At 38.6% G+C, this 24347-nt stretch overlaps 1 protein-coding gene across 1 annotated transcript in view; it reads left to right on the top strand.

Annotated features, from left to right (window-relative positions):
- Positions 1–24347, top strand: part of CCDC88C (coiled-coil domain containing 88C) — a 249078-nt gene that overhangs the window by 168841 nt on the left and 55890 nt on the right. Inside the window, exons 15-21 of the mRNA XM_044659995.1 lie at positions 964–2034; positions 4444–4571; positions 6505–6646; positions 7224–7412; positions 10241–10402; positions 12960–13237; positions 22674–22817. Coding sequence (XP_044515930.1) covers positions 964–2034; positions 4444–4571; positions 6505–6646; positions 7224–7412; positions 10241–10402; positions 12960–13237; positions 22674–22817 — 2114 coding nt within the window. The remainder of the gene's footprint in view (positions 1–963; positions 2035–4443; positions 4572–6504; positions 6647–7223; positions 7413–10240; positions 10403–12959; positions 13238–22673; positions 22818–24347) is intronic.

The raw sequence follows: 24347 nt of genomic DNA, 5'->3' as shown, positions 1-24347 counted from the left end.
AACAGAATAAAAAAGAACAGCTTCACAGATCCTAAGTTAAGAATTGCTCACATCTTAAAGAGGAAACTAGAGTTCAGGCAGAGCGTTTGGGAATTATAATGGCCCTGTCACTACCAAATTCTAGCTCATTTAGTTTCGACTTAAATTTGAGTTTTATTTTTTTTAAATAATTTTTATTTTTTAGAAAAGTTAATGATGATTACATGATTCATGTTCTTACTTTCCCCTTCACTCCCTGACCTCCTCCCCCCACCCCATAGCCGATGCTTAAATTTGAGTTTTAAATCATACTTTTGATATTAATTGATTGATTGATTAATTGATAGTAATTCATTGATAATAGATATTTGATATCTATTTGACTTTAGGCAAATCATTTACCTTCTCCAAGCCTCATCTATAAAATGAGAAAAATGAACTAGCCCTCAGTTTGTGATCTTACTTAATCTGAGGCAGCTAGATGGTACCAAGGTTAGAGTGACAGACTTGGAGTAAGGAAAATCCAAGTTCAAATCCAACCTCTAATATTTTCTAGCTGGATAATCCTGAGCAAGTCACTTAACTTTATCTACCTCGGTATCCTCATTTGCAAAATGGGGAGGATAATAGCAGTTACCTCCCAGGAATTAATGTGAGGCTCAAATGAGATATTTATAAAGCACTCTAGAGACATTAAAAAGTGAGGGCATCTAGATGGCTCAGTGGATTTCAGAGCCAGGTCTAGAAATGGGAAGTCCTGGGTTCAAATCTGATCTTTTACCCTGGACAAGTCATGTAATCCCTATTGCCTAGCCATTATTGCTCTTCTGCCTTGGAACCAATACACAGTCTTGATTCTAAGATGGAAGGTAAAGGTTTTTAAAAAGAGAAAGAGAAAGAGAAACATTAAAGAGCTATGTAAATGCTAGCTATTAGCTAATCTCCCTTTGGATTATCTCTTTTCTTGGTTGTGTTTTCATGTAGATAAAAGACCTTGAACAAGAAAAAGATCATCTCAATCAGCTAGTTTGGTCCTTAAGAGAAAGATCTCAAGTCAGTAAAGAGGTTCGAGTAAAAGATATTGAAAGAGAAAACAAATCTCTGCACGAAACCATAACAGAGATGAGCAGCAAACTCAACAAGAGCGAGTTTGAAAAGAAGCAGCTACACAAGGATTTTGAGCATGCCAGAGAGAAGGTAGAACGAGTGGAGACGATGGAGAAGGAACTCCACCGGCTCGAAAGGGAGAATACGAAGTTGGCCCAAAAAATGACAGCCATGAAAATGGTTACAGAGAAAGTCGAAGCCCTGGAAAATGAGAATGGAGGACTAGAGCTGGAGAATAGGAAGCTGAGGAAGTCACTGGACACTCTGCAGAACGTCTCTGTCCGCCTGGAGAGCCTGGAGCAAGACAACAAACAGCTCGATGAGGAGAACTTGGAGCTGCGGAAGATGCTCGAGACAATGAGATTCACGAGTAGCAAGATGGCCCAGATAGAGATGGAGAACAAGGAACTAGAAAAGGAGAAGGAAGAGCTCCAGAAAACTATCGATCTGTTGAAAGCCCTGAGCAAAAAGTCTGAGAGACTTGAGCTCAGTTACCAGGGTTTGAATGCCGAGAATTTGAGGCTTCAGCAGATTCTGGAATCCAGCAATAAGAAGACTCAGGAGCTTGAGAAGGAACTTGAGGAGGTAGAAACGCAAAATCATACCTTGCATCGGAGTCTGGATGAGCTGAAGATTACAAACAAACAGCTAGAACGATTTGAAAAGGATAAGAAGATGCTGGAGCAGGAAGTGTCCCAGTTAGAGAAAGACAAAAAAATACTGGATAAGGAAACGAAGCGACTGTGGCAACAGGTGGAACTCAAAGACGCCATTTTGGATGATAACGCCATGAAATTAGCCGCTACCGAAAAAGAAAACAAAACACTAGAAAAAGAAATTGCTCGATTTAAGGATTCTTCCAGTAAGCTGAAAGAACTAGAAAAGATTAATAAGGACCTTACCAAGCAAGTCACCATGCACGTGAAAACCCTCACAACACTAAGAGAGGTAAGTGTTTAGACTGCTCCCTGCTGGTGATATAGGCACCATTTTGTTCCATCTCTTATCTTTTGGGGATTATAATTGTTAAATTGGGATTTTGACTAAATAAGAGAGTTATAAAAAAGTGATCACTAATTATTATCCTTTAAGTCAGGAAAACTATTAACAGCTTTTAGCAATTTTGTTTAATTGGGATATTAGTAAAAAGAGGGAAATGTGGAAGGGAAAGAGGTAAGGAGATTTCCTAGCCTACCCCTAAATGATGATCTGGTGAAATGAAGCTCATTGGAATCCTAGTCACTCACTAGCAAGCTGGGCAGGATCCAGGCAAGGTCCCAATGCAGAAAAAACCTCGTGAGCTAAGCTCGCCAAGGCAGCAGTGAACCCAACAGGAAAGTCTCCAACTCCAAGAAGCTCCAGAGATGAAAGTTAAAGTACTGAAGCCGAAAACTGCAGTCAAAAGACCCAAAGCTCCAAGTTGCACTTGAAGTCTAAAAGCCCCAAGGAGCTGCCCTCCAAAGAAGAAGTCCCAAGGAGCAGAGATTCCAAAGAAGAACTCCCAAGGAGAAGTCTCAAGAAGACCCTTAGACAGGAAGTTCAGGACTTTTTATAGTCCTTTTTTCACATCATTTCCTGTCCCTTCCTCACTTTATGAGAACCAATCGCAGTCTTTCAATTTGCCTAGCACTGCCTGGGGTGGGGGGGCATCAGTCTCTGGAGTTGTCATCCACTCTAGCAAGTGACTTATGAACTCTCATACTTAGTGACTGGTAAGGTACTAAGTAGGGGTACTTAAGTTTTTGATTGATTAACTTAAAAGTCGCTGATTGCCCCTATGAAGGAGAGATATTGGAATGTTTTAAAGCCAAGCCTACAGAGAGGAGGTCCTGGGTTCAAATATGGCCTTAGACATTCCCCAGATATGAGGAAGTTATCTAACACCTCTCCCCATTGTCTAACCCTTACCATTCTTCTGCCTTGAAATCAGTATTTAGTGTTGGTTTTAAGACAAAAGGTCTGAGTTAAACACAACCCCAAAAAAACTTTCATTCAATCTTTTAGGGCAATAGATGCTTTTGTGGCCATTCAGGGATTTAAGAGGTGAAGTGGTTTGGAACCTTTAAGGATAGAATCATAAGTTCAGCACCTTTGTTTTGAAAACTAAAAGCAAACTAGAATTATAGATTTATAGCTGGAAAGATTAGCATAAAATCTTTATTATCAAAGAAATGATACATAAAAATAGATATGGCATGAGCTATCAGATTAGAAACTCCATGTAGGCAGAGATCCTATGGAAACTTTATATTTCCCCTAATGCCTAGCTTAATATTGTAAAGGTTAAAATTCCTTTTTACAAGTGTAAACTCAAAGAGAACAAAGAATTCCCTTTTACAATATTCTGTCTACTTTAGGCATTTGATTTTTCCTGATTGAATAAATGAATGGCGGGGAAAGCACCAAATTCAGATTCAGCAAAACCTGAGTTTAATCCCCAGTTCTTAAAAAATTACTCCCTATAGGGCCATTGACAAATCACTTTAACTCTGAGCCTTGTGGTTAAAATGGAAGTAATGACATTTACCCTATGATCTGCATCACAGACATGTGATCATTTATAAGTGTTTAGAAGATTTTCATAGAATAATAAAAAGCAATTATTGTTATAATTGTTAATGATATTGGAAACAATAAAATACTGCATATGTGGCATTTACTGAACAAGGACCACAAAATTTACTTATTCAGATTTACTCATTCAAAATGTATTTTTTAGGTGTATATTGTGTACCATGGAGAAGGTTTCAGGCTACCTAGGAGAGAATCCTTCCTCTTAAGGAGCTTATACTCTTAATAAATATCACCAGGTTACCTTCACCATAGACTTGTGCTGAAAGGGACCTCAGAAGTCATCTAGGTTATACCTAAATAGAAATCTTCTTTATGTTTGCCCCAGTAAGTAGTCATCTCACCTCTACTCCAATGAACTCCTGAAGTAGTCCATTTTCTTTTTGCACAGTTCTAATTGTTAAGAAATTTTGCATTATATTGAGCCAAGAATTGTTGATGTAGGATCAAAAGATAACAGTGGAAAAAACTTTTCCCTCCTTTTTTTTTTGGCTGGGATTGGCTGTGGGTTTGGGGAGAAATGGGGCAATATTATCGCCTTTATTTTATCATTTGTCAAACCAGAGTAGTAAATCCAGATTTGTCCAAATTTGAGAAATTGGCTGTGTGTGTGTGTTTGTGTGTGTGTGTGTGTGTGTGTGTGTGTGTGAGAGAGAGAGAGAGAGAGAGAGAGAGAGAGAGAGAGAGAGAGAGAGAGAGAGAGAATTTCAGTGGGTTAATGAGTGAATCTCTTGTCTTTTGTGTCTTTTCATTATTTGGTTAACTATGTGAATATTGTTATTGCAGGACTTGATCCTTGAGAAACTGAAGAGCCAGCAGTTGTCCAGTGAGCGAGACAAGCTGAGCCAAGAACTGGAAAAAGTTGGATTGAACAAAGAACTCCTGCTGGGAGATGATAACAGCAATGATGACAAGTGAGGAAATTAACTCCCATAGCAGCTTCCTCTGCTGTTTAGTCTGAAGCTTAATATATCGCACAGAATTTGCCCAGCCGGTTTTGTTTTCCTTGAGTTTTGATTTTTAGGGCATGTGTTAAAAAACAAAAAAAGAGCATGGCTCTCATCACTGGGATGGTGCACTATAGAAACAGGAGTTCTTGTCATTGTGCTTGCTCAGTGAGGTCAGAGGGCTCGTGAGCCTGTTTCATTTAAGCAGAGCCTCATACCTTAAGGGCCTTCCAAGGGAACCCAGTAGCAAGTAGGTTGGGATTTTACGTGCCTATTAAAATCCCTACTTAATTGCTGGCATGACAGTTTTACAGCTTGGCCATCCTGCAGCACTAACTATCTAAAGAATCTCATTTGAAAGGAGACTCTATCTGAGGCATATCAAAGATTATAATTTAGCTTGACTAGCTGGGGAGGAACCTCAGAAGTCATCTAAATCATAAAATTGTAGCTTTAGAGCTTTATAAGAAGGTTTAGAGGCCCTTACATCCATTCCTCTTATTTTAGTGGCCTCTAGGTGATGCATTGGATAGATCTCTATATCCACAGCAAGGAAGATTTAAATTCAGATGTAATTTCGGATATTTATTTACATTGTGATCTGAAGTAAGTGACTTAATCTCTGCCTGCCTCAGTTTCCTCAGCTGTAAAACAAGATAATAATAGCATTTAATTCCCAGGGTTGCTGAGAGATTCAAATAATAATTATAAAGATTATAATTAAAACAATATTCCATAAACAAATTGATAATAAAATATTAGCATTGTAATATTAAAATTTTAAATTTTATATTAAAATTAAAATTTTTATGAAGCACAGCACAGTGTTTGGCTTATAATAAGCACATTTTTTGGTTGTTATTGTTCAGTCCTTTTAGTCATATCCAACACTCTATTTGGGGTTTTCTTGGCCAACCACCACTGCAGTAACTTTGCTGTTTCCTTCTTCAGCTCATTTTGCAGATGAGGAAATTGAGGCAAACAGGGTTAAGTGACTTGCCCAGGGTCACACAGCTAGTAAGCCTCTGAGGACAGGTTTGAGCACTCTTTCTCCTATGCCTTCTAGCTGCCCATATAGAAAAGTTAGCTATTGCTATTACCCTCCTGGGTTATTGTGAGCATCAAAATGAGATAAAAATGACAAAGCATTTAGCACTGTGCCTGACACATAAGCAGTCTATATAAATTTTAACTATTATTCTTTCCTTCTATGGTGATTGTGAAGATCAAATGAGATAATTTGTAATAATTGGAGCATATTAATAAATGCTTATTTTCTTCCATCCTTACTTATAGTTTAAGAAACTTTGTCCCCTCGTAGTTAAGTGATTTGCCCAGGTTCACTCATCAGGATTTGAACTCCAAGTCCAGGACTCTCTCTAGAGGCCAACTATTTTTATGATGAGGAAATTGAGCCCCAGAGAGATTAGAATTATACTTATAGTTAGAATTGTAACCAAATAATGTGAGCAATCTCATTTAAATAGACCCAAGGATTTGGAGCTAGAAAGGGATCTCAGAGAATATAAAATCCAAACCCCTTGTTTTGTTTTATGGCTGAGGAAATCGAGACCCCTGTAATTTGGATGATTTGTCCAGGCTCACGGTTAATAGGGATCTGAGACAAGAGCTGGATGACCATCACGCACGTCCCTTACATCAGCGAGCTAGGGGGCTCTGCAACGTGAGTTTCAGACCTTCCTTTGTTTCACGTGGATCAGACAGTGTAGCTTAGCCGAGGAAGCCCAGCCAATGGGAGGAAGGAAGCGTGCGTGGGTGATTGTGAGACTCGGGGCCAAGGTAGCAAGAGGGAAGGACCAGGAGAGAATTTTTCCCATTGAGCTCACTGTATAAATTGGAATGAGACAGGATGTAATGCTATTGTATCCTCTGATTTCAGAAAATATAAACTACTGGAGAACAGAAATGAATCAACACTCAGAACGACGCTAGCCATGAAAGAAGATAAGATTGTGTTCTTACAGGCCCAGATGGAGGGGACGGTTAATTTAAATCATCAGCTACAGAATGAACTAAAAATGGTGAGGTCCATGCTCTGAATGCAGAAGTAAAGGATTTGTTGTTTCAGTTGTGTCCAATATTTCATGACTCCATTTGGGGTTTTCTTGGCAAAGATACCAGAGTGGTTTGCCGTTTCCTTCTCCAGCTCATTTTACAGATGAGGAAACTGAGGCAAATAGGGTTAAGTGATTTGCCCAGGGTCACACAGCTAGGAAGTATCTGAGCCTGGATTTGAACTCATGAAGATAAGTTTTCCTAACCAGACTACCTAGTTGCCCCTCAGATGCACAAGTATGCACTCATAGCCCTTACACCATCCACTGTTAGTCCTGATTTCCATAGCTCATCTTCTCTATGTTACATACTTTCATTTAGCACTAAAGGATGGGGAACAATTACCAAACTCATAGTTCCAGGCGTTTGACCATTAAGTATTTCCCACATTCTTCCCAGGAGGTTGGCAACAGAGCATTTCCTATATTTAACTCAGTCTCAGAAATCCATACTGGGCTAGGGTGATTGTTTCCAGCCCTCACACTTTGTCTAAATTCATCCTCCTTCTTTCTAAAGTTCATTTTTTGCTTATGAATGCTTCAGGTGAAAAAGGAATATGAAGTCCTCAGACAGAGCCAGGAAGATGGGAAACAATTGCAGAACTCTTGTAAACACCCAGCAGGGAAAGTAGCCATCAACCACCAGGTCAAAGAGAACTGGGAGCCTGGTCACCGAGAAGCCACCATGGAGCTGTTGAAAGTCAAGGACAGAGCCATCGATTTGGAAAGGAATGTAAGTTTCCTTCAGGAAAAATAGTAGTGAGAATCTTGACTTAATGAAGAAAGGCTTTCTTTCTCTCCTGGGATGATGGCAATAGCATCATCAACAGCTGGCATTTATATTGAACTCAAAAGTTTGCAAAAACATTTTTGTATACATTATATCATCAGTAGCAATTTTTCTCAAAGGGTGATACCATGATGATTGCCACCATCGTAAAATACAGCAACTTAAAAAATTAAAAAAAACTTTCGAGGGTCTCTCCATACCTCTCCAGCCCTGATAAAATCCTAAGCACTCTGATGGAATTTCCCTTAGTTCCCCCTTTCTGGACTGGAATCCCAGTGCCTATCCCCAGTTCTTATTTGCTTTGCTCCCATCCTTAGGTCTCACTTCCCTTCCCTGTTTCCTTGATAAACTTAATCATCCCTCCTCTACCTTGTATTGGACCCTGCTAGTCAGAGCTCACCAGAAGTACAAAGCTATCCTTTCTAGCCTGGCTTTTCCCTTTTGCTTTTTAACCATTTGCTGATTTCTTCCTCTTCTCTAACTCCTCTTTTTCCATCCTCCCCATTCTAAAAGAAAAAGTGAGCCTGATGACTCTGTGCAACACTGCCTCGCTTAATTGAGTGCATCTACGTCTAGACCTTGCCCTGTGATGTCATTGGTTCCCTTTGAAAATGAAGGATGAGCAACAGTATCTTTCCTTCTCTTTTTATTATTATTATTATTATTATTATTATTATTATTACTACTACTACTATTACTATTACTACTGCTGTTACTAATACTATTATTATTATTACTACTACTACTGTTACTGCTACTATTACTACTACTAATATTAATATTACTACTACTATTATTATTACTATTACTACCACTGTTACTGCTACTATTACTACTGCTACTTCTACTACTACTACTACTACTCTTACCACTCTTACTACTACTGTAAGAGTTAAATTAATGTCCAATACTTTAAGTATTATTTTTTAAAGTTTATTATCTAACAAAATAAAACCACGTGACTTAAGTTTTCTACTTGCTCAAAATGCCCGCTCCACCAAAGCTGCAACAAGAAGGGAAAAAGGGCTAGACAGGGAACTCCACCCAATTTATATCCTATCTATACAACAGGAAGTGAGTGGGTTCTGGGAATTGTAGTTTTTACTGGGGATCATAGTTTTTAGAGTAACAGATTCTAATTTCACAATCCACCTTGAGATCCTTTGGAAGACTAGTCTCCCCAATGGATCTTCTAAACATAACCAACTTATAAATTATAATAATTTGTGGATAAAAGGGAAAGAGAACAAAACCAATGATTGCTAGGTGCACTAACGGAAAGCCAATTCGGGGCAGTCCCCTTCAGCATAAGAGTATACATAAAGAATAAATATGTTATAACCCCTCACCCACCCACCCAGTTCAATTTCACTACAATCCAAAGTTCATTTTGGTTCTTTCAGTGCAGTATGAGGTGTAGGGATCTCCATGGCGCCTTCTCCAAGTAGTTCACTTCCTGGATTCTGGGAGGTAGCAAGTTTTTTATCCTAAAATTATTCTCAAACAAGAAAAACTTTTATAAAACGAGAATTTTATAACAGTTATACAATCCCCCTGAAGAGGGTGTTGACAAACACATGAATCAACTCAAGTAGCCATTGAAGCTCATGGCTTTCAATCTTGGCTGAAATGCTCCCTTTTGGGGACCATTTAGGGTATAAGGATATTAGAAAATAAGTATTGTTTTATTAGTTTAGAAATAAGAAGTAGAGAAGCTGGCTTGAGAAAGAATTAGAGTTTCAAACAGAACTGAACCAAAGTATTAGTTTCAAGTCTAATGGTTTTTCTGTGACAGTTACTCTCTCTGGGAGTGGCATTTGGTCTCTGGCAGTTAGCAGAGTCACTCACAGAGACTGTCTCTCCTGTCTGAGGTAGAAGGAAAGGAGGGAAAGACCTGTAGGAGCTTAGTGTTTTCCTTTCCCAATTTGAGAAACACTAGTGACTATTTATTACTGTTTTATAGATTGTTTTAACTCTGAGAAGACCAAAGAAAAACTTGGTCTTTGGTTTGGACACTGAGCCTGATAAGTCTCAAAGTCCTAACTTGATTCTTGTTGAGACTCAACCAGTTAGCCTTTGTTATTTTTATAACTTGAAGGCTAAGTTAAGAATTATAAGGATAATAGTGGTAGTTTATTTAGAATAGTAAAAATTTGGGTTAAATTAATGTCCAACACTTAAAGTATTATTTTTTTAAAGCTTATCTAACAAAACACCACGTGACTAAGTTTTCTACCTGCTCAAAATGCCGGCGCTCCACCAAAGCTTTGACAGGAAGGAAAAAAGAGCTAGACACAGAACTCCACCCAATTTATATCCTGTCTATACAAGAGGAAGTGAGTGGGGTTCTGGGAATCGTAGTTTTTACCGGGCATCGTAGTTTTTATGGTAACAGATTCTTATTTCACACTACTTCTACTACCACTGCTATTACTCCTACTCCTACTATTATTACTATTACTACTGCTGTTACTGCTATTACTACTACTGCTGCTATTATTACACTATTACTACTACTATTACTACTACTACTACTACTACTACTACTACTACTACTACCACCACCACCACTACTACTGCTACAACTAGACTTGCAGGTATTCCAAAGAGAGTCTGCAAAAGCCAAAGGCCATGATTTTAGCTTCTCAGTAGGCCTTAGGACCTAAGAGTGGTTATGCAGAAGAGGCTCATGCGTGTCCCATCGGGTTCCCGTTTTGCATGTTCCCTAATCATGTTAATGACCACTCATGTGGACTCTGTACCTCCCCTAGAATGCCGCCCTTCATGCGGAGAAGCAGCTGCTCAAGGAACAGGTCAAGCACCTGGAATCCCAGAATGTGGCCTTTGGTAACCAGGTCTTGACACTTCAGAAGCAAAGCGTCTTCCTCCAGGAACACAACACGGCCCTGCAGACGCAGACTGCCCAACTGCAGGTTGGTGGCTCCAAGCTGTTGCTCAAGCAGGGGTTATTTGTGCAGAAAACCATTTGGGACAGGGAGCTAGCAAGAAAACTAAGACAACTGGTGGTATGGTGGACAGAATGCCGGGCCTGGAGTTGGCTCAAATCTGGCCACAGGAAGGTCAGAGGATCCTAAATCTAGGGCTGGAAGAACTGGCCATCTAGTCCAACCCTCTCATTTTACAGATGAGGAAACTGAGGCTCAGAGCCTTGTCAAAAGGGGAGAATTGAACCTCCATCATTTTTCTCCAAAAGTACCATCCCACACTGAGAGTCTTGGTGTAATCTGTCTGGGTGAGAACATATCTGAGCTACTCTGTTCTAGGCTGCACATTTAAGAGGACATTTGATAAGCTGGAAGGTACAACCAGGATAATGAAGGGCTTCTAATCCCTCTAGGAAGAGGATGATTTGAAAGAACTTGGGATCTTCAGCCTAGAAAAGAGACTATATTGGGTATGGGGGAGACCATAAAAGTTATTATTGTTGTTATTATTATTATTATTATTATTATTATTATTATTATTATTGTACACTCTTACCTTAGACTCAAGGATGGTAAGGAACTGTCTTCCTATAGGCAACAAGAATGACATGGGTTATTTACCGAAGCAAATATTTATAGAGTGCTGAATGTTTGTAGAGCACTGTATTAGAAGCTAGGGAAAAGGCCATGTTTATTTAAATTTATTATTTGTTTTATTTTTATTATATTAATATTTATTATTTATTTTATTATTATTATTGTTTATTTTAACATTATTTATAAATTATCTATCCATTTAGATCTTATTTATTTGTTTGTTTGTTTGTTTATTTGTGAATGAGCATAGTTTTTGCCCTAATGGAATTTCCAGTCTAGGAAAGGGTTATCACATACATGAAAAGTTTTTTGGTTTTTTTTTTTAAATAAATGAGGCCTGGGATTTCATCCCTAAAAGGCAACCCCAATGAGGAATTTTGTTTTAATGTTAAAAAAATTTTTTAACTTTAATTTAAATTTTTTAAAGAATTCTTACTTTCTGTCTTAGAATCAATACTGTGTATCGGTTCCAAGGCAAAAGAGTGGGAAGGGCTAGGTAATGGGAGTTAAGTGACTTGCCCATAGTCACCCAGCTAGGAAGTGTCCGAGGCCAGATTTGAACCCAGGAGTTTCTAGACCTGGCTCTCAATCTACTACTGAGCCGCCCAATTCCCTTTCCCCCTTGCTCCATACAAGTTATTTTCATGTACTTGAAAAACTATCTTTGTGCATGAGGGATTAGACTTTGGGCATCTAGGTAGCTCAGTATATAGAGCATCAGGTCTGGAGACAGGAGGTCCTGGGGTCAAATCTGGCCTCAGACACTTCCCAGCTATGTGACCCTGGTCAAGTCCCGTGTCCCAGTTTCCTAGCCCATACCCCTCTTCTACTTGGGACCAATACCTAGTTATCGATTTTAAGACAAAAGGTAAGCATTTTATAATTTAAAATAGAGAGACAGAGATTAGATTTATTAGTAGGAGTTGCAAAGAGCCAGATACAGTTTTCATTGTAAGAAAAAACTCCATAACAGTGAGAACTACATCAGTGTGGAGATGGATTGCCTGGGAATGAAATCTGCTCCTCCTTCTGGCTTTTTAGGAACCAAGAGTGTGTGTTACTGGAAATTTAATTTATAGGGGATCCTCGTGGTCAGTAAGCATTTCCATAACGTTCTGTTTTTGCAAACTATTTCAGTGGGCTCTCTTTCCCTTAAAGATCTTAAGGCAAAGGCTGGGGGATAATTCCGTAGATATACCCCAGAGCGGCTTCCTACTCAGGAAAGAATTGTGTACAAATGACCCATAGTCTCTTTTAACTCTGAGATTCCCCAAACTTCAGATTCTTTGCTCGCCTACTTAACAGTGAGGACCTATAAGTGGTGACTGAAGTCAGGGGTGGCTTTGGGCGCGCCATCTTTCTCCCCAAGCCTCCGCTTTTTTCATCTATAAAAGCAGCGAGTTGAATTGGACAGCCCCGCATTCGGGCAGGCTGTAAGCCTTCCATCCGTTCCTGTAAGAGCACAGTCCTAATGGGGTCACTGTAGTGTTAGTTCTGGGGAGCTACGTGGTTCAGTGGATGGAGCACTGGACCTGGAGTTGAGAATATCCGAGTTCAAATCCAGCCTCAGACCTTTCCTTTGTGACCCTGAGCAAGCCACTTATCCCCCTATTTGCTTCAGTTCTTCTTTTGTAAAATGGGGAAACACCGGAGAAAGAAATAGCAAAACACTCTAGTATCTTTGCCAAGTTCAAGGGATCTCCACCCCACCACCAATGAGTCGTTTTACATCATTCTTTCATTTTGATTTGGGAAGCCTTGCATGAAGGAGGAGCGATCCATAAATGTTTGTAATGCAACCAAACAACACATCGATAAAGCCAAAAGTGTGAAAATGAAGGAGGAAAAAAAAAAAAAGATGTTAATCAAAGTTACACAAATAGCCCAGCAGAATCGGTATTTGACCAAGTACATGAAAATAACTTGGCGTGTTTTTCTTTCTCCGAAGGTCGAGAACTCGACCCTGAGCTCTCAGAATTCTTCTCTCACCGCCCAGTACACTCTGCTCCAGAACCAGCAAGCGATGAAGGAGAACGAGAACGAGAACCTGCTGAAGCAGAAGGAGCAGATGATGGCGGCCTACGAGTCGCTGCTTCAGGACCACGAGCACCTGAGCTCCCTGCACGAGCGGCAGTCCAGCGAGTACGAGATGCTCATCCATCAGCACAGCTGCCTCAAGACCCTCCACAAGAACCTGGAGGTGGAACACAAGGAGCTGGAGGACAGGTAAGGAAGGGCCGGAGAGAAAGCTCAGACTCCCTCCCGAAGCTTGGGGAAAGGGAAAGCCAGCCTCCCGGAGCTTCCTGCTGCAGCACCGCCTTCTGTGATGGCAACAGGAGCCCACTTGGCTCAGGACAGAGTTTACAAAGCATTTTTACATCCCAGCTCATTTGGTCCTCAAAAGCAACCCTATAGGCATAGGCGTGACTGATTATTTTCATTATTAATAGCTTATGATTAAGGGGAATGAATTCTCATTCTAATGACTAATGATCTTATTGAGGGCAGTGAATTATTATTCTCATTAATTATTAAGTGAATTATTCTCATGATCTTACCAAGTGAAATTATCATTCTTGATATCTTATTAAATGAAATGGATGATTATTCTAATGATTAACGATCTTATTGAGGGGAGTGAATTATTATTCTCATTAATTATTAAGTGAATTATTCTCATGATCTTACCAAGTGAAATGATCATTCTCAATATCTTATTAAATGAAATGAATGATTATTCTAATGACTAATGATCTTCTTGAGGGGAGTAAATTCTCATCTTATTAAGTGAAATTTTCATTTTCGTTATCTTAATTGAAATAAATCATTATTCTCAGTATTATTTTCTTATTATTAAGTGAAATTAATTAGTCTTATTAGTAATTATCTTATTACTAAGGGAAGTGAGTAGCCCATATTGTATGTAGCTGAGGAATGTCTGAGTCAGGATTCAAACACAGGCCTTTCCTGATCCCAAGTTCAGCCCTTACCTCTTAAATAATCTTAAATAATAATTTAAAATTTCAGCCCTTATCTCTTAAATAATCTTAAATAATAATTTAAAATTAAATAAGTCTTTAAGTTTATCTTAAAATAATAATCTTAAATCTTAAAATAAATTTAAGTAATCTTAAAATAATAATTCACATAAAAATAATTCTCATATTTTATTTCAATTGATATTTCCATATCACATCAACCCTGTAAGATGGGTCTTTCTGGTATTATTATCATCCCCATTTTATGGGTGAGGGATTGGATTCAAGAAGTTTAGTGATTTGTCTATGTTCAGACAGCTAGTGTTAGTGGGAAACCATCTCGGATAACTGTAATTAAATTATTTTATTAAGTTCCAGACAAAACATTTTAGAAAGGACATTGAGAAACTGGAGTTCATTCAAAAGAAGAGGACTAGAAACCCATGAAGATGGGCCAAGGGAAGTACGTAGGGTTGTTTAGTTTGGAGAAAAGAAGATTTTACTGGAGGAGCAAAAAGGGCTGGAGAAAAATGTGAATGACACAGTGGATAAAGCATTGGGCCTGGACTCAGAAAGACCTTACCAGCTATGTGACCTTGGACAGGTCATTAGTCTGTCATCATGATGGCTGTTTGCTTCAGTTTACTCATCTGTACAATGGGAGTGATAATAGCATCTACCTCCCAGGCTTGTGATGAGGATCAAATGAGAGATCATAATTGTTAAATGCTTAGCATAGAGCCTGGCATAGAGTAAGCTCTCTATAAATGTTAGCTATTGTTTTTGCATTTGAAGGGGCAAAAGGAATTAGAATCAGTCTTGCTCTATTTGACCCCATAGAGAAATATTAGAAATCACACTTGTTGAAGTTGTAGAGGCAGGTGAAGAGCTCTTTTCTCCCTAATTCTATCAGAGGGATTGACAGCCCCCAGGACGTGTGCCAGAGATGGAGAATGGCTGATTTTTTTTAAGCAAGTGACTTCAACGATCCCCCAACCTCCCCAATAGCAGCAAGAGTTAACAAGTGGCATATGTTCGCCTAACCGGTCAGGAACTGAACCCCATTCAACCCTTCCATCCCTGCCTTCTTAGTCATTTTTTTTCTTGCTTCATGTTTCTTCTTCTCCTTCTAAAAGGGAGAGAGAGTCTACAGATAGCCCTGAAAATCCCCCCCTTTCCCAAATTTAGAACCTAAAGACCTAAATTAAAATCTCAGCCCTCACAGAGGGGACCTTAATTAAGTTGTTTTTTTTTTTTTAATTATTTCAGCTGACATTCAAAGTCCTTGAAAGGTCTACAAACTGCTTTATGGACATTAGTATTCCTTTCTGGGCCCTACATGGGAGAAAGGACATTGACAGACTATATGTATCTAGATGAGGGGCATCAGGATGGCGAGGGACGTGGGAAATCAAGCCATATGAGGGAAGCAAAGATGCTTATTTTATTATATAAAATGTCCTGCTTACTTCCTTTTGCCTTAGTTCATACAAGTCTTCCTAGGTTTCTTTGAAACCATCCCCTTTCCTCATTTCCATCTTTTTTTCTTTTTCATTTCTTCAGTTTTTCTTGCTATGTCCTATTTCTTACATCACCATAGTTACCCCAAGTTTTCCCCTCCCAGATGACAAACAGAATTTTTTAAAGAGGAAAAACAAAAGCCCAACTGATCTGATACATTGAAAAAGATCTCTTTATCATTCTGATAGTCTGATAAGGACAGTTTAGTTGATAAGGAAATAAGGACAGGACCAGGGAGTTGTCTTTTACCTCATGCTTCCAGCTCTGTCTCCAGGAGCATGGAGTTTATTATATATATTTCAAGACTCATTTCACACAAAAGAACCCCCCTGAAACTTTGCAGATGAGCAGAAGTTACAAATTATGTCACATCAAAACACAAAACATTGGCTTCAGAATAGACCAAGGCCAAGGCTGAATTTTGACTGGTTCCTATCAGAAAACCAAGTTGGGAGTATTTTTCTCAGGGTTGAATTGCCCCTGCTAAAGTCTTGGCCTTGGCTGTAGCTGCATTCCTGGGCAAAGGGGAACAGTATTAACCCTTTAAATTCAGGTTTGCTAGGAACTTAAAGCTTTTCAATAAGGTCACAATACTTTTCAACAGGAAATCACAAGGATCACAAAAGGGATCAAAAGAGGAGTCTCAGATTTTTATCTATTCTCCTATTGGCTTCCCACACAAAAACATAGTTAAATATATAATAACTGTGGATCTCTCACCTCTACAAAGAAGTAAGTTGGAAACATTTTATTCAAGTCCTAATTTTTTTAGATTAAAGCAAAAGCACTTTCCAATCCCCCTTAAGACTGGTGCCTTTTGGGGGCAGCTGGGTAGCTCAGTGGATTGAGAGATTGAGAGTCAGGCCTAGAGATGGGAGGTCCTAGATTCATATCTGGCCTCAGCCGTGTGACCCTGGGCAAGTCACTTGACCACCATTGCCTAGCTCTTACCACTTTTCTGCCTTGGAGCCAATACACAGTATTGACTCCAAGATGGAAGATAAGGGTTTAAAAAAAAAAAAGACTGGTGCCTTTCCTCTATTGGTTATCCTGTCCCTGTCCCCATTCCCATCCCCATCTCCATCTATATAGTTGTTTGAATCCAAGCACCTTGGGAGCAGGGCAGTTAGGTGGTGCAGTGGATAGAGCTCCAGACCTGGCATCCTAAAGACTCCTCTTCCTCAATTCAAATCTGGCCTCAGACACTTACTAGCTGTGTGACCCTGGGCAAGTCACTTAACCCTGTTTGCCTCAGTTTCCTCATCTGTAAAATGAACTGAAGAAGGAAATGGGAAATCACTCCATTATCTTTGCCAAAGAAATCCCAAATGAGGCCTTAATAAGTTGGATGCAATTAAAAAATGACTCAAACAACAACAAAAACCTAGAAATCAGAAACTTTTTTTTTGGCCTTTCTTTATATTTTCAATATTTAGCTAGCACAGTGCCTGTCCCATAGTAGAGAACTGATAAATACTTGTCAAGCAAAATAATTTGGACAATTTGGAAAGTTTGGTTATCCCAGGGCTACGGTCTATAGGGTCATAAAGGACTCTCTTGAATATTAGTGTCTGGACCATTTGGGATCCGTGGATGTCCCCTTGTAAAAAATCTTTAACCCGAGGCCCAAGGAAGGAGTTGGTGTCAGCCACAACTGGTGTGAGGGCTCCTGGGCAGGCCATTGGCTGAGTCACCATAGCAACCCCCGGGTGGTCTTTGTTGGGGAGCCGGCTTCCTAATCACTTCTGTGCCTGGACCCTGGGCGACAGGAGGCGAGGTGCAAGGAGCTCCCATGTGTGAAAAGAGCTTTCGGGGTCATCTTTTCCCCACCCCTGGGCTTCTATTCATTCTGGCCCTAACACAGAAGCTTTCCCACTGCCAGGAGGGAGGCGCAGGGAAGATCTCAGGAAGCCAGTTAAATTTTTATAAGGCCTTAGAGGAGGCCAGGAAGAAGAAGAAGAAAAAAAAAAGCCTTGATTTTCATCCTCAGTTATTTCTTTTGAGTCTGTTCCATCGGCTACTCTCTGTCGATTATAATTTAGCTGAAGGACCAGTAAGAACTGAGAAAGAGAAGATGAAGAAACTTGTTGATACTTGTGGATTTCAAATGATTTTCTTTGCCTGCAGTGACAAATTACCTTTCATTGTATGTGATTTTACTAGCTTTATTTTTCATTTGAAAAGCAGTATTGCTTTAACATATTGCTCCCCTGCCGTCAACCCCAGGGAGATCAAGTAATGTTATTGTTTTCATCCCCATTTTATAGATGAGGAGACAGATGAAATCATTGAAGAAAAAAAAACAAAACAAAACTCTGAATTTGGACTAAGGGGGCTTGAATTTGAGCCTTGGCTCAAATTATCTGTTCATTCATAGGCCAGGGTTTTGACTTTTTTTTTTTTTAAACCCTTAACTTCTATGTATTTTTTCCTTGGTGGAAGAGTGGTAAGGGTGGGCAATGGGGGTCAAGTGACTTGCCCAGGGTCACACAGCTGGGAAGTGTCTGAGGCTGGATTTGAACCTAGGACCTCCCGTCTCTAGGCCTGGCTCTCAATCCACTGAGCTACCCAGCTGCCCCCCATTTTGACTTTTTTTTTGAACCTCAGTTTTCTGGGCCGTACAATGAGGGCTTTGGATTAGATGGCTCCTTAGATACTTTCCTTCCTAGAATTCTGTCCAAAGTTACAAGGCCTGGTAAGGATTAGAATTTCGACTTGAACCCAAGGCTCTTGTTTCTAGATCCCGAACTATTTTTACTCAGTACTTTACTTGGTATTATATTTGCATAATAGCTTCCTTTTCTCTTTATAGCCCAGTCCTTAGCACAGGGCTTGGCTACCTAGTGAGTACTTGATAAATTCTTTTTCATTCATATAAATGACTTACATGTAAGTGAGAAGTCGTTATTGCCTACAGGAGACGCTAAGCAGTTTCAGTAGAAAAAAGGAAGAGCTTAGAATAATCAAGCATTCAAAGGGAATGGGAAAGTTAATTTTCTTTTAAAAGAATTTAGTTCAGAAAAAATATTTAAAAAAATAAAAAATGAAAAAATGCTTTCTTATTGAAATAAATGTCTATAGTCAAGCAAAATAAATTCTCTCAGGGGCTGTATACAAAGACATGCTGCTTTATGATCTTGGATAAGTCACTTTACCCCATGCCTCAGGTTGTTTTATTTAAGCTGAAAAATCGGAAGGTGGGTTCTGACTTTGAAGTCCCTTTGAATTTAGAGCCATAGAGTTTTTATGATCCTTACATCACCAGTAATATTACCCACTAAGGAAGTGGCCTCAAAGTTACTATAGTTTCTGACTCTCCCTAAAATAAAGAACAAATGCAAGAAAACATTATGCCCGTATTTAGGTATTTTTTAATAACATTTTATTTTCCCCTATTACATGTAAAATATTTTTAATATTCATTTTTAAAAGTATTGAGTTACAAATTCTCTTCCTTCTTTGGACCCTCCCTCCCTTTCTCTCCTTGCTCCTTGAGACAGTAAGCAATCTGATATAAATTTTACATGTGCAGTTGGATAAAACATTTTTCCATATTAGTCATTTTGTGGGAGAGATCTCAAATGCAAAAAAAAAAAAAAAGAAGAAGAAGAAATGAAATCTGCATTCAGGTGCCATTAGTTCTTTCTCAGATGGAAGAAGGCATTTTTCATCTTGAGTCACTGGGGAAAAATACTTTAAAAAATGAAAAAATACTTAAAAAAAAGAATTTAGTTCAGGGGATAATTTAAAATTTATGCCAGTCCACCAAGAAAGATAAAAATCTCTGCCCTTGAGGAGCTCATGACCCAGCAGGAAGAGACAACATGCAAATAACTAAATACAAATAAGCCATATACAGGATAAACCAGAGATAATGAACTAGAAGGCACTAGAATTAAGAAAATCTGGAAAGACTTCTAGAATGTAGGATTTTAGCAGAGCCTTGAAGCCAGGAGGTGGAGATGAGCAAGGGAGAATCTTCTAGGCAGAGTCAGAAAGAAGAGATGGAATGTCTTGTTGCAGAAACAGCCAGGAGGCCAGCATTTCTGGATGAGAGGACCTGGGGAAGAGGGTGAAAGGTGGAATGTGGCCTTGAAGGCCAAACAGAGGATTTTATATTCGATCCTGCAGGTGAACAAGAGCCACTAGAGTTATTGGATAAATATATAATATGTATATTATATATATACATATATATATAAAATATGACACATTATATAATGTTATATATTACCTAGTAATATATAACATAACATAATAATAAAAATAAATAATAATAATAAATAAAAATAAATAAACAACAACGTGATAAGACCTGAGCTTTAGGGAGATGACTTCTATACAGCTGGATGGAGGATTGCTTGGAGTAGGTTTTTGAGGCAGGCCAACCCACCGTCAGATAGTAAGGAATTGGATGATTATTCTTTAATACCCCCCAGTATTCCAGGAGCTGAAGAAGAAAGCTCAACTCTGAGCAAACTATCAGGAAGTATTTACTAAGAGGCTGTCATGTGCCAGGAAAAAAACATGGTGGAGATATGGATGTTAATGAGATTTTTAATTAGGAATAGACCGGATCAGAGGCAGGGNACATAATATAATAATAAAAATAGATAATAATAATAAATAAAAATAAAAATAAAAATAAATAAATAAACAACAACGTGATAAGACCCGAGCTTTAGGGAGATGACTTCTATACAGCTGGATGGAGGATTGCTTGGAGTAGGTTTTTGAGGCAGGCCAACCCACCGTCAGATAGTAAGGAATTGGATGATTATTCTTTAATACCCCCCAGTATTCCAGGAGCTGAAGAAGAAAGCTCAACTCTGAGCAAACTATCAGGAAGTATTTACTAAGAGGCTGTCATGTGCCAGGAAAAAAACATGGTGGAGACATGGATGTTAATGAGATTTTTAATTAGGAATAGACCGGATCAGAGGCAGGGATCCTTCCCTTTTTTGGGTGTCAAAACCCTGTGGTCATCTGGTGAAGCCTAGACCCTTTCCCAGACTATTTTTAGTCCTCTTTTCTACAAACCATGCTATTATCCCTCAAAACAGACAACGATAACACATATTTAAACACATATTAGAGAGAAACAAATGGGAGTAATCTGTAAATATTTGTAATATAAAAACAAAACACATCGATAACACTTATTAAAAAATATAAAAAACAAATGTTTATGGTCCCCAAATTGAGGACTTCTGCTTGAAGGTTTTGAACTGAATTCTGTAGAGCTAGGTCTATGTAAACTTCACCTAGCTCTTTGTTTCTCTCTAATGTGTGTTTAAATATGTTCTAATATGGATACATCTCAACTGTTTGATCTTAAGACAGTCATTTAAGTTCTTTTCAGCGCCCTCAGCAACTTTAAAACTATGTTATATTTTTATGGGGGCAGAGATGGAGAGCCAGGCCTAGAGATGGGGAAGTCCTGGGTTCAAATGTGACCTCACACACTTCTTAGCTGTGAGACTCTGGGCAAGTCATTTAACCCTCATTGCCTAGCCCTGTGGTGATGAACTTACAGCACACGTGCCAGAGGGGGCTCTCAGAGCACCTGAGGACATTTCTTCCCTCATCCAGGCCTCTAAAAGGTTCCCCATCATTGGCCTATCCCTTACCACAACCAATACACAGTATTGATTCCAAACTGGAAGATAAGAGGTTTAACAACAACAACAACAATCACCACCACCACCACCACCAAACAACAACAACCACCACCACCACCAAACAACAACAACAACAACAACCACCACCACCAAACAACAACAACCACCACCACCACCAAACAACAAACAACAACAGCTTTTTACTACTGTTACCAATGGCTAATATTTGTAAAGTGCTTTAAACTTTGCAAAATGCTATAAATATGTTACCTCATTTACTCTTCATTTACTGTCCTGTGTATTATTATCCTTATTTTGCAAATGGGAAAACAGAGAGTTTAAGTGGCTTGCCTAGGCTCACACAGATAACAAGTTTCTGGGGTAAGATTTGAATTTAGATCTTTTATGACCCCGAATCCATTACTCTGGCCAGTCTGCTACCTAAAGGACTGAATAAACAGAACAGTTCTAGCGTTTGTATGCTCCCAGAGATCTGGGAAAGGCTTGTTGGTGCTTTTGTCCCTTTCAGCCCCGAGTACAGAATTTTGTACGTCATCCAGTTCTCAGGTAGGTCCTTCAGCGCATCAGTTTAGCTATTACTTCCAATACAGCATCTCTGATAGCAGCCCATCCCTGCCTGCCCAATCCTGTGCGGGTTTGATCTGTGTTATCTCACGTGGATCAAGGTGGGGCCTGGGGATCTGCCCAGCATCCCAGGGGCCTTCCTCAATTTCTCTTTCAATTGCAAGGATACCTTTGGAGCTCATTGACTGTCTGTCCTTTATTCCCTTAGAAGGGAGGGCCAAAATGTATGTGGGAAAAACCGATAGGATTCAGTGCTTTGACCTGGGTCTCTCCATCCTTTTCTTACCTTTTTCCTTTATTGTAGACCCCTTTATCAATCTGGTAAAACGTAGGCCCCCTTCTCACAATAATGTTTTTTAAATTCACAAAATAAACTAATTATATCAAAATACAATTAGCAAAATATTTTTTAAAGCTGGCCTTTAATAGTTGAGAACCTTTCATTTGGAGGGAATGATTAGTAATTGTTAATAATATTTATTATTATTATTTTATTTAATGATATATCACATTATTATAACTAATATTTATGTGAATAAATATTATTTAATATAAGTAGTGATCAATAATGTTTTTATTTAATATCTATCATTTATGGCATTCTATAATTAATATTTATATAAAGAAATATTATTTAATAACAACTAGTGATCATTAATAATATTTTAAATTAATGATACCTCTTACATTATAACTAATATTTATGCAAATAAATATTATTTAATAATTAGTGATCATTAATAATATTTATTGTTTCATTTAATTATGTATTTATCACATTATCATATTGCTTAATATTATTAATACATAATAACAGCAGCCATTATTAATATTTGAAGGGATATCCACTCTCTTGGATCTTTTTCTACCTGGGGAATAAAGGAACCAGGGGCCCTGATAACTTTCACTATCCCTTTTTCACAAAGTGTCTAAATGGAATTAATTTTTTTCTAATAGATGCAGTGGTGTGATGAAACAGAAGGCAGAGTTAGAAGAGCTGGAGAGCATTTTGAAAGCAGAGAGAGAAGCTTTACATCAGGAACAAAGAACAACTGTGATTGCCTCTGGAGAAAACCAGAGGCTGAGAGAAGAGCTGGACAGGTGAGACTCAGGTTGCATGATGGAGGAAGACAGGCAGGGGCTCTAATCATTAAACTAATCATGAACTTTATTTAGAATAGATCAGGCAATGCCCTAGTAATCTCCTCTAGCTTGCTTTTTATTTATTTTGGAATGTGTACTTAAAGCTTGTTGACTGGTCATCTGCTTTTGTCAATTAGAGTCCCCGACTTGGATACTTGGGTATAAGGATTTTCATCGTGCCCAAGCTTCCCTGTGCTTCTCTCATCTTTTTCACCCAGTGATGAGAACTTGGGTTATGCTGATAAATGTTTAACAACCAGGTCTCTGAAAACTTGAGACATTCTTTTAAAGTTTATGTTATGATTATTTTCTCCATCGTTATGTTAAGGCTAGATAATCAACAGAACAATGAATGCATTAATCTCTGATTCGTAAAATTTATTGATTTATAAGGCAGGTAAATGTTCACACTGAAAATTTAATAACCAGTGCTTGAGCCAGCTATTGATGACACCCCCAACCCCTCCCATCCCCTCATAACTCAGTATTACTTAAAAGTTCCCTCTTTCTTTTTTTAATCTATTACTCAGAAGCCCAGAAAAGTCTAAAATTGAGTCACTTTGAAAGGAAGAGGAGGGTATGAAAAAAAGCAGAGTTATTTCATGAAGGTGTCCTCTAAGAAAGTTCTTAGCCTAGGGCTCTCTCTATCCATTAAGGCAAGGATTCTGATTTTTTTTTCCTGTATTGTGGACCCCTTTGGCAGTCTGGTGAACCCCTATACACTCCTCCCAATAATGTTTTTAAATTCACAAAATCAAATATGTAGATTTAAAAAGGAAACCAATTATATTGAAATACAATTATCAAAATATTTTTAAAAGAAGGTTCACAGTCCTCTAGGTTAAGGACCTCTAATTTAGAAGGGATGGGGTGGAAAGAGTTGGAACCAGAGGAAAAAGGATATCAAAAAGATCAGAGATGTCTCTGGAAAGTTAATATTTGATGGCCATCCACTCATCTGGAGGGGAAAAGGATCCATGGATTGACCAAAAAGCCCCTGAAAACTTACCATACATTTTCCACAAAATGTCTAAATTCTCAAATGAGTATAAAAACAACTGGGATTTTTATAATTCCATTTTGTCCTGTTATAATGTTTGCTTAGAAAAGATAGATCTAAGGAAATAGGGGGAAGAGTGTGTTAGGATTAAGAAATATTTACATAGTGTTGAAATAACTAGCTTTCAATCTGAGTAATAACCCAGTAACCTCACAGATATAGCCTTGACTTTGCGCCAGTACAAGATAGGACTGACCAACGGTCAGTGACTCCTCCACCCAGCCTTCAATGATTTGTCTACACCAGTCAATTCTCAATCATTTATTAATTGCCTACTATGTGCTAGGCACTGCACTAAGATCTGGAGATAACAAAAGGAGAAGACAGTCCCTATCCTCAAGAATGTCACAATCTCATGGGGAAGGCACTTTTGAATACTTTTTCTCTTTTTTTTGTCAGCAGTTGGTGAGAGAGAGCAAAAACTGTTT

This window comes from Gracilinanus agilis, chromosome 2 (assembly GCF_016433145.1).
Source record: "Gracilinanus agilis isolate LMUSP501 chromosome 2, AgileGrace, whole genome shotgun sequence".
NCBI lineage: Eukaryota > Metazoa > Chordata > Mammalia > Didelphimorphia > Didelphidae > Gracilinanus > Gracilinanus agilis.
Note: the sequence above shows the minus strand (reverse complement) of the source record. Positions and strands in the feature narration are given on the sequence as shown.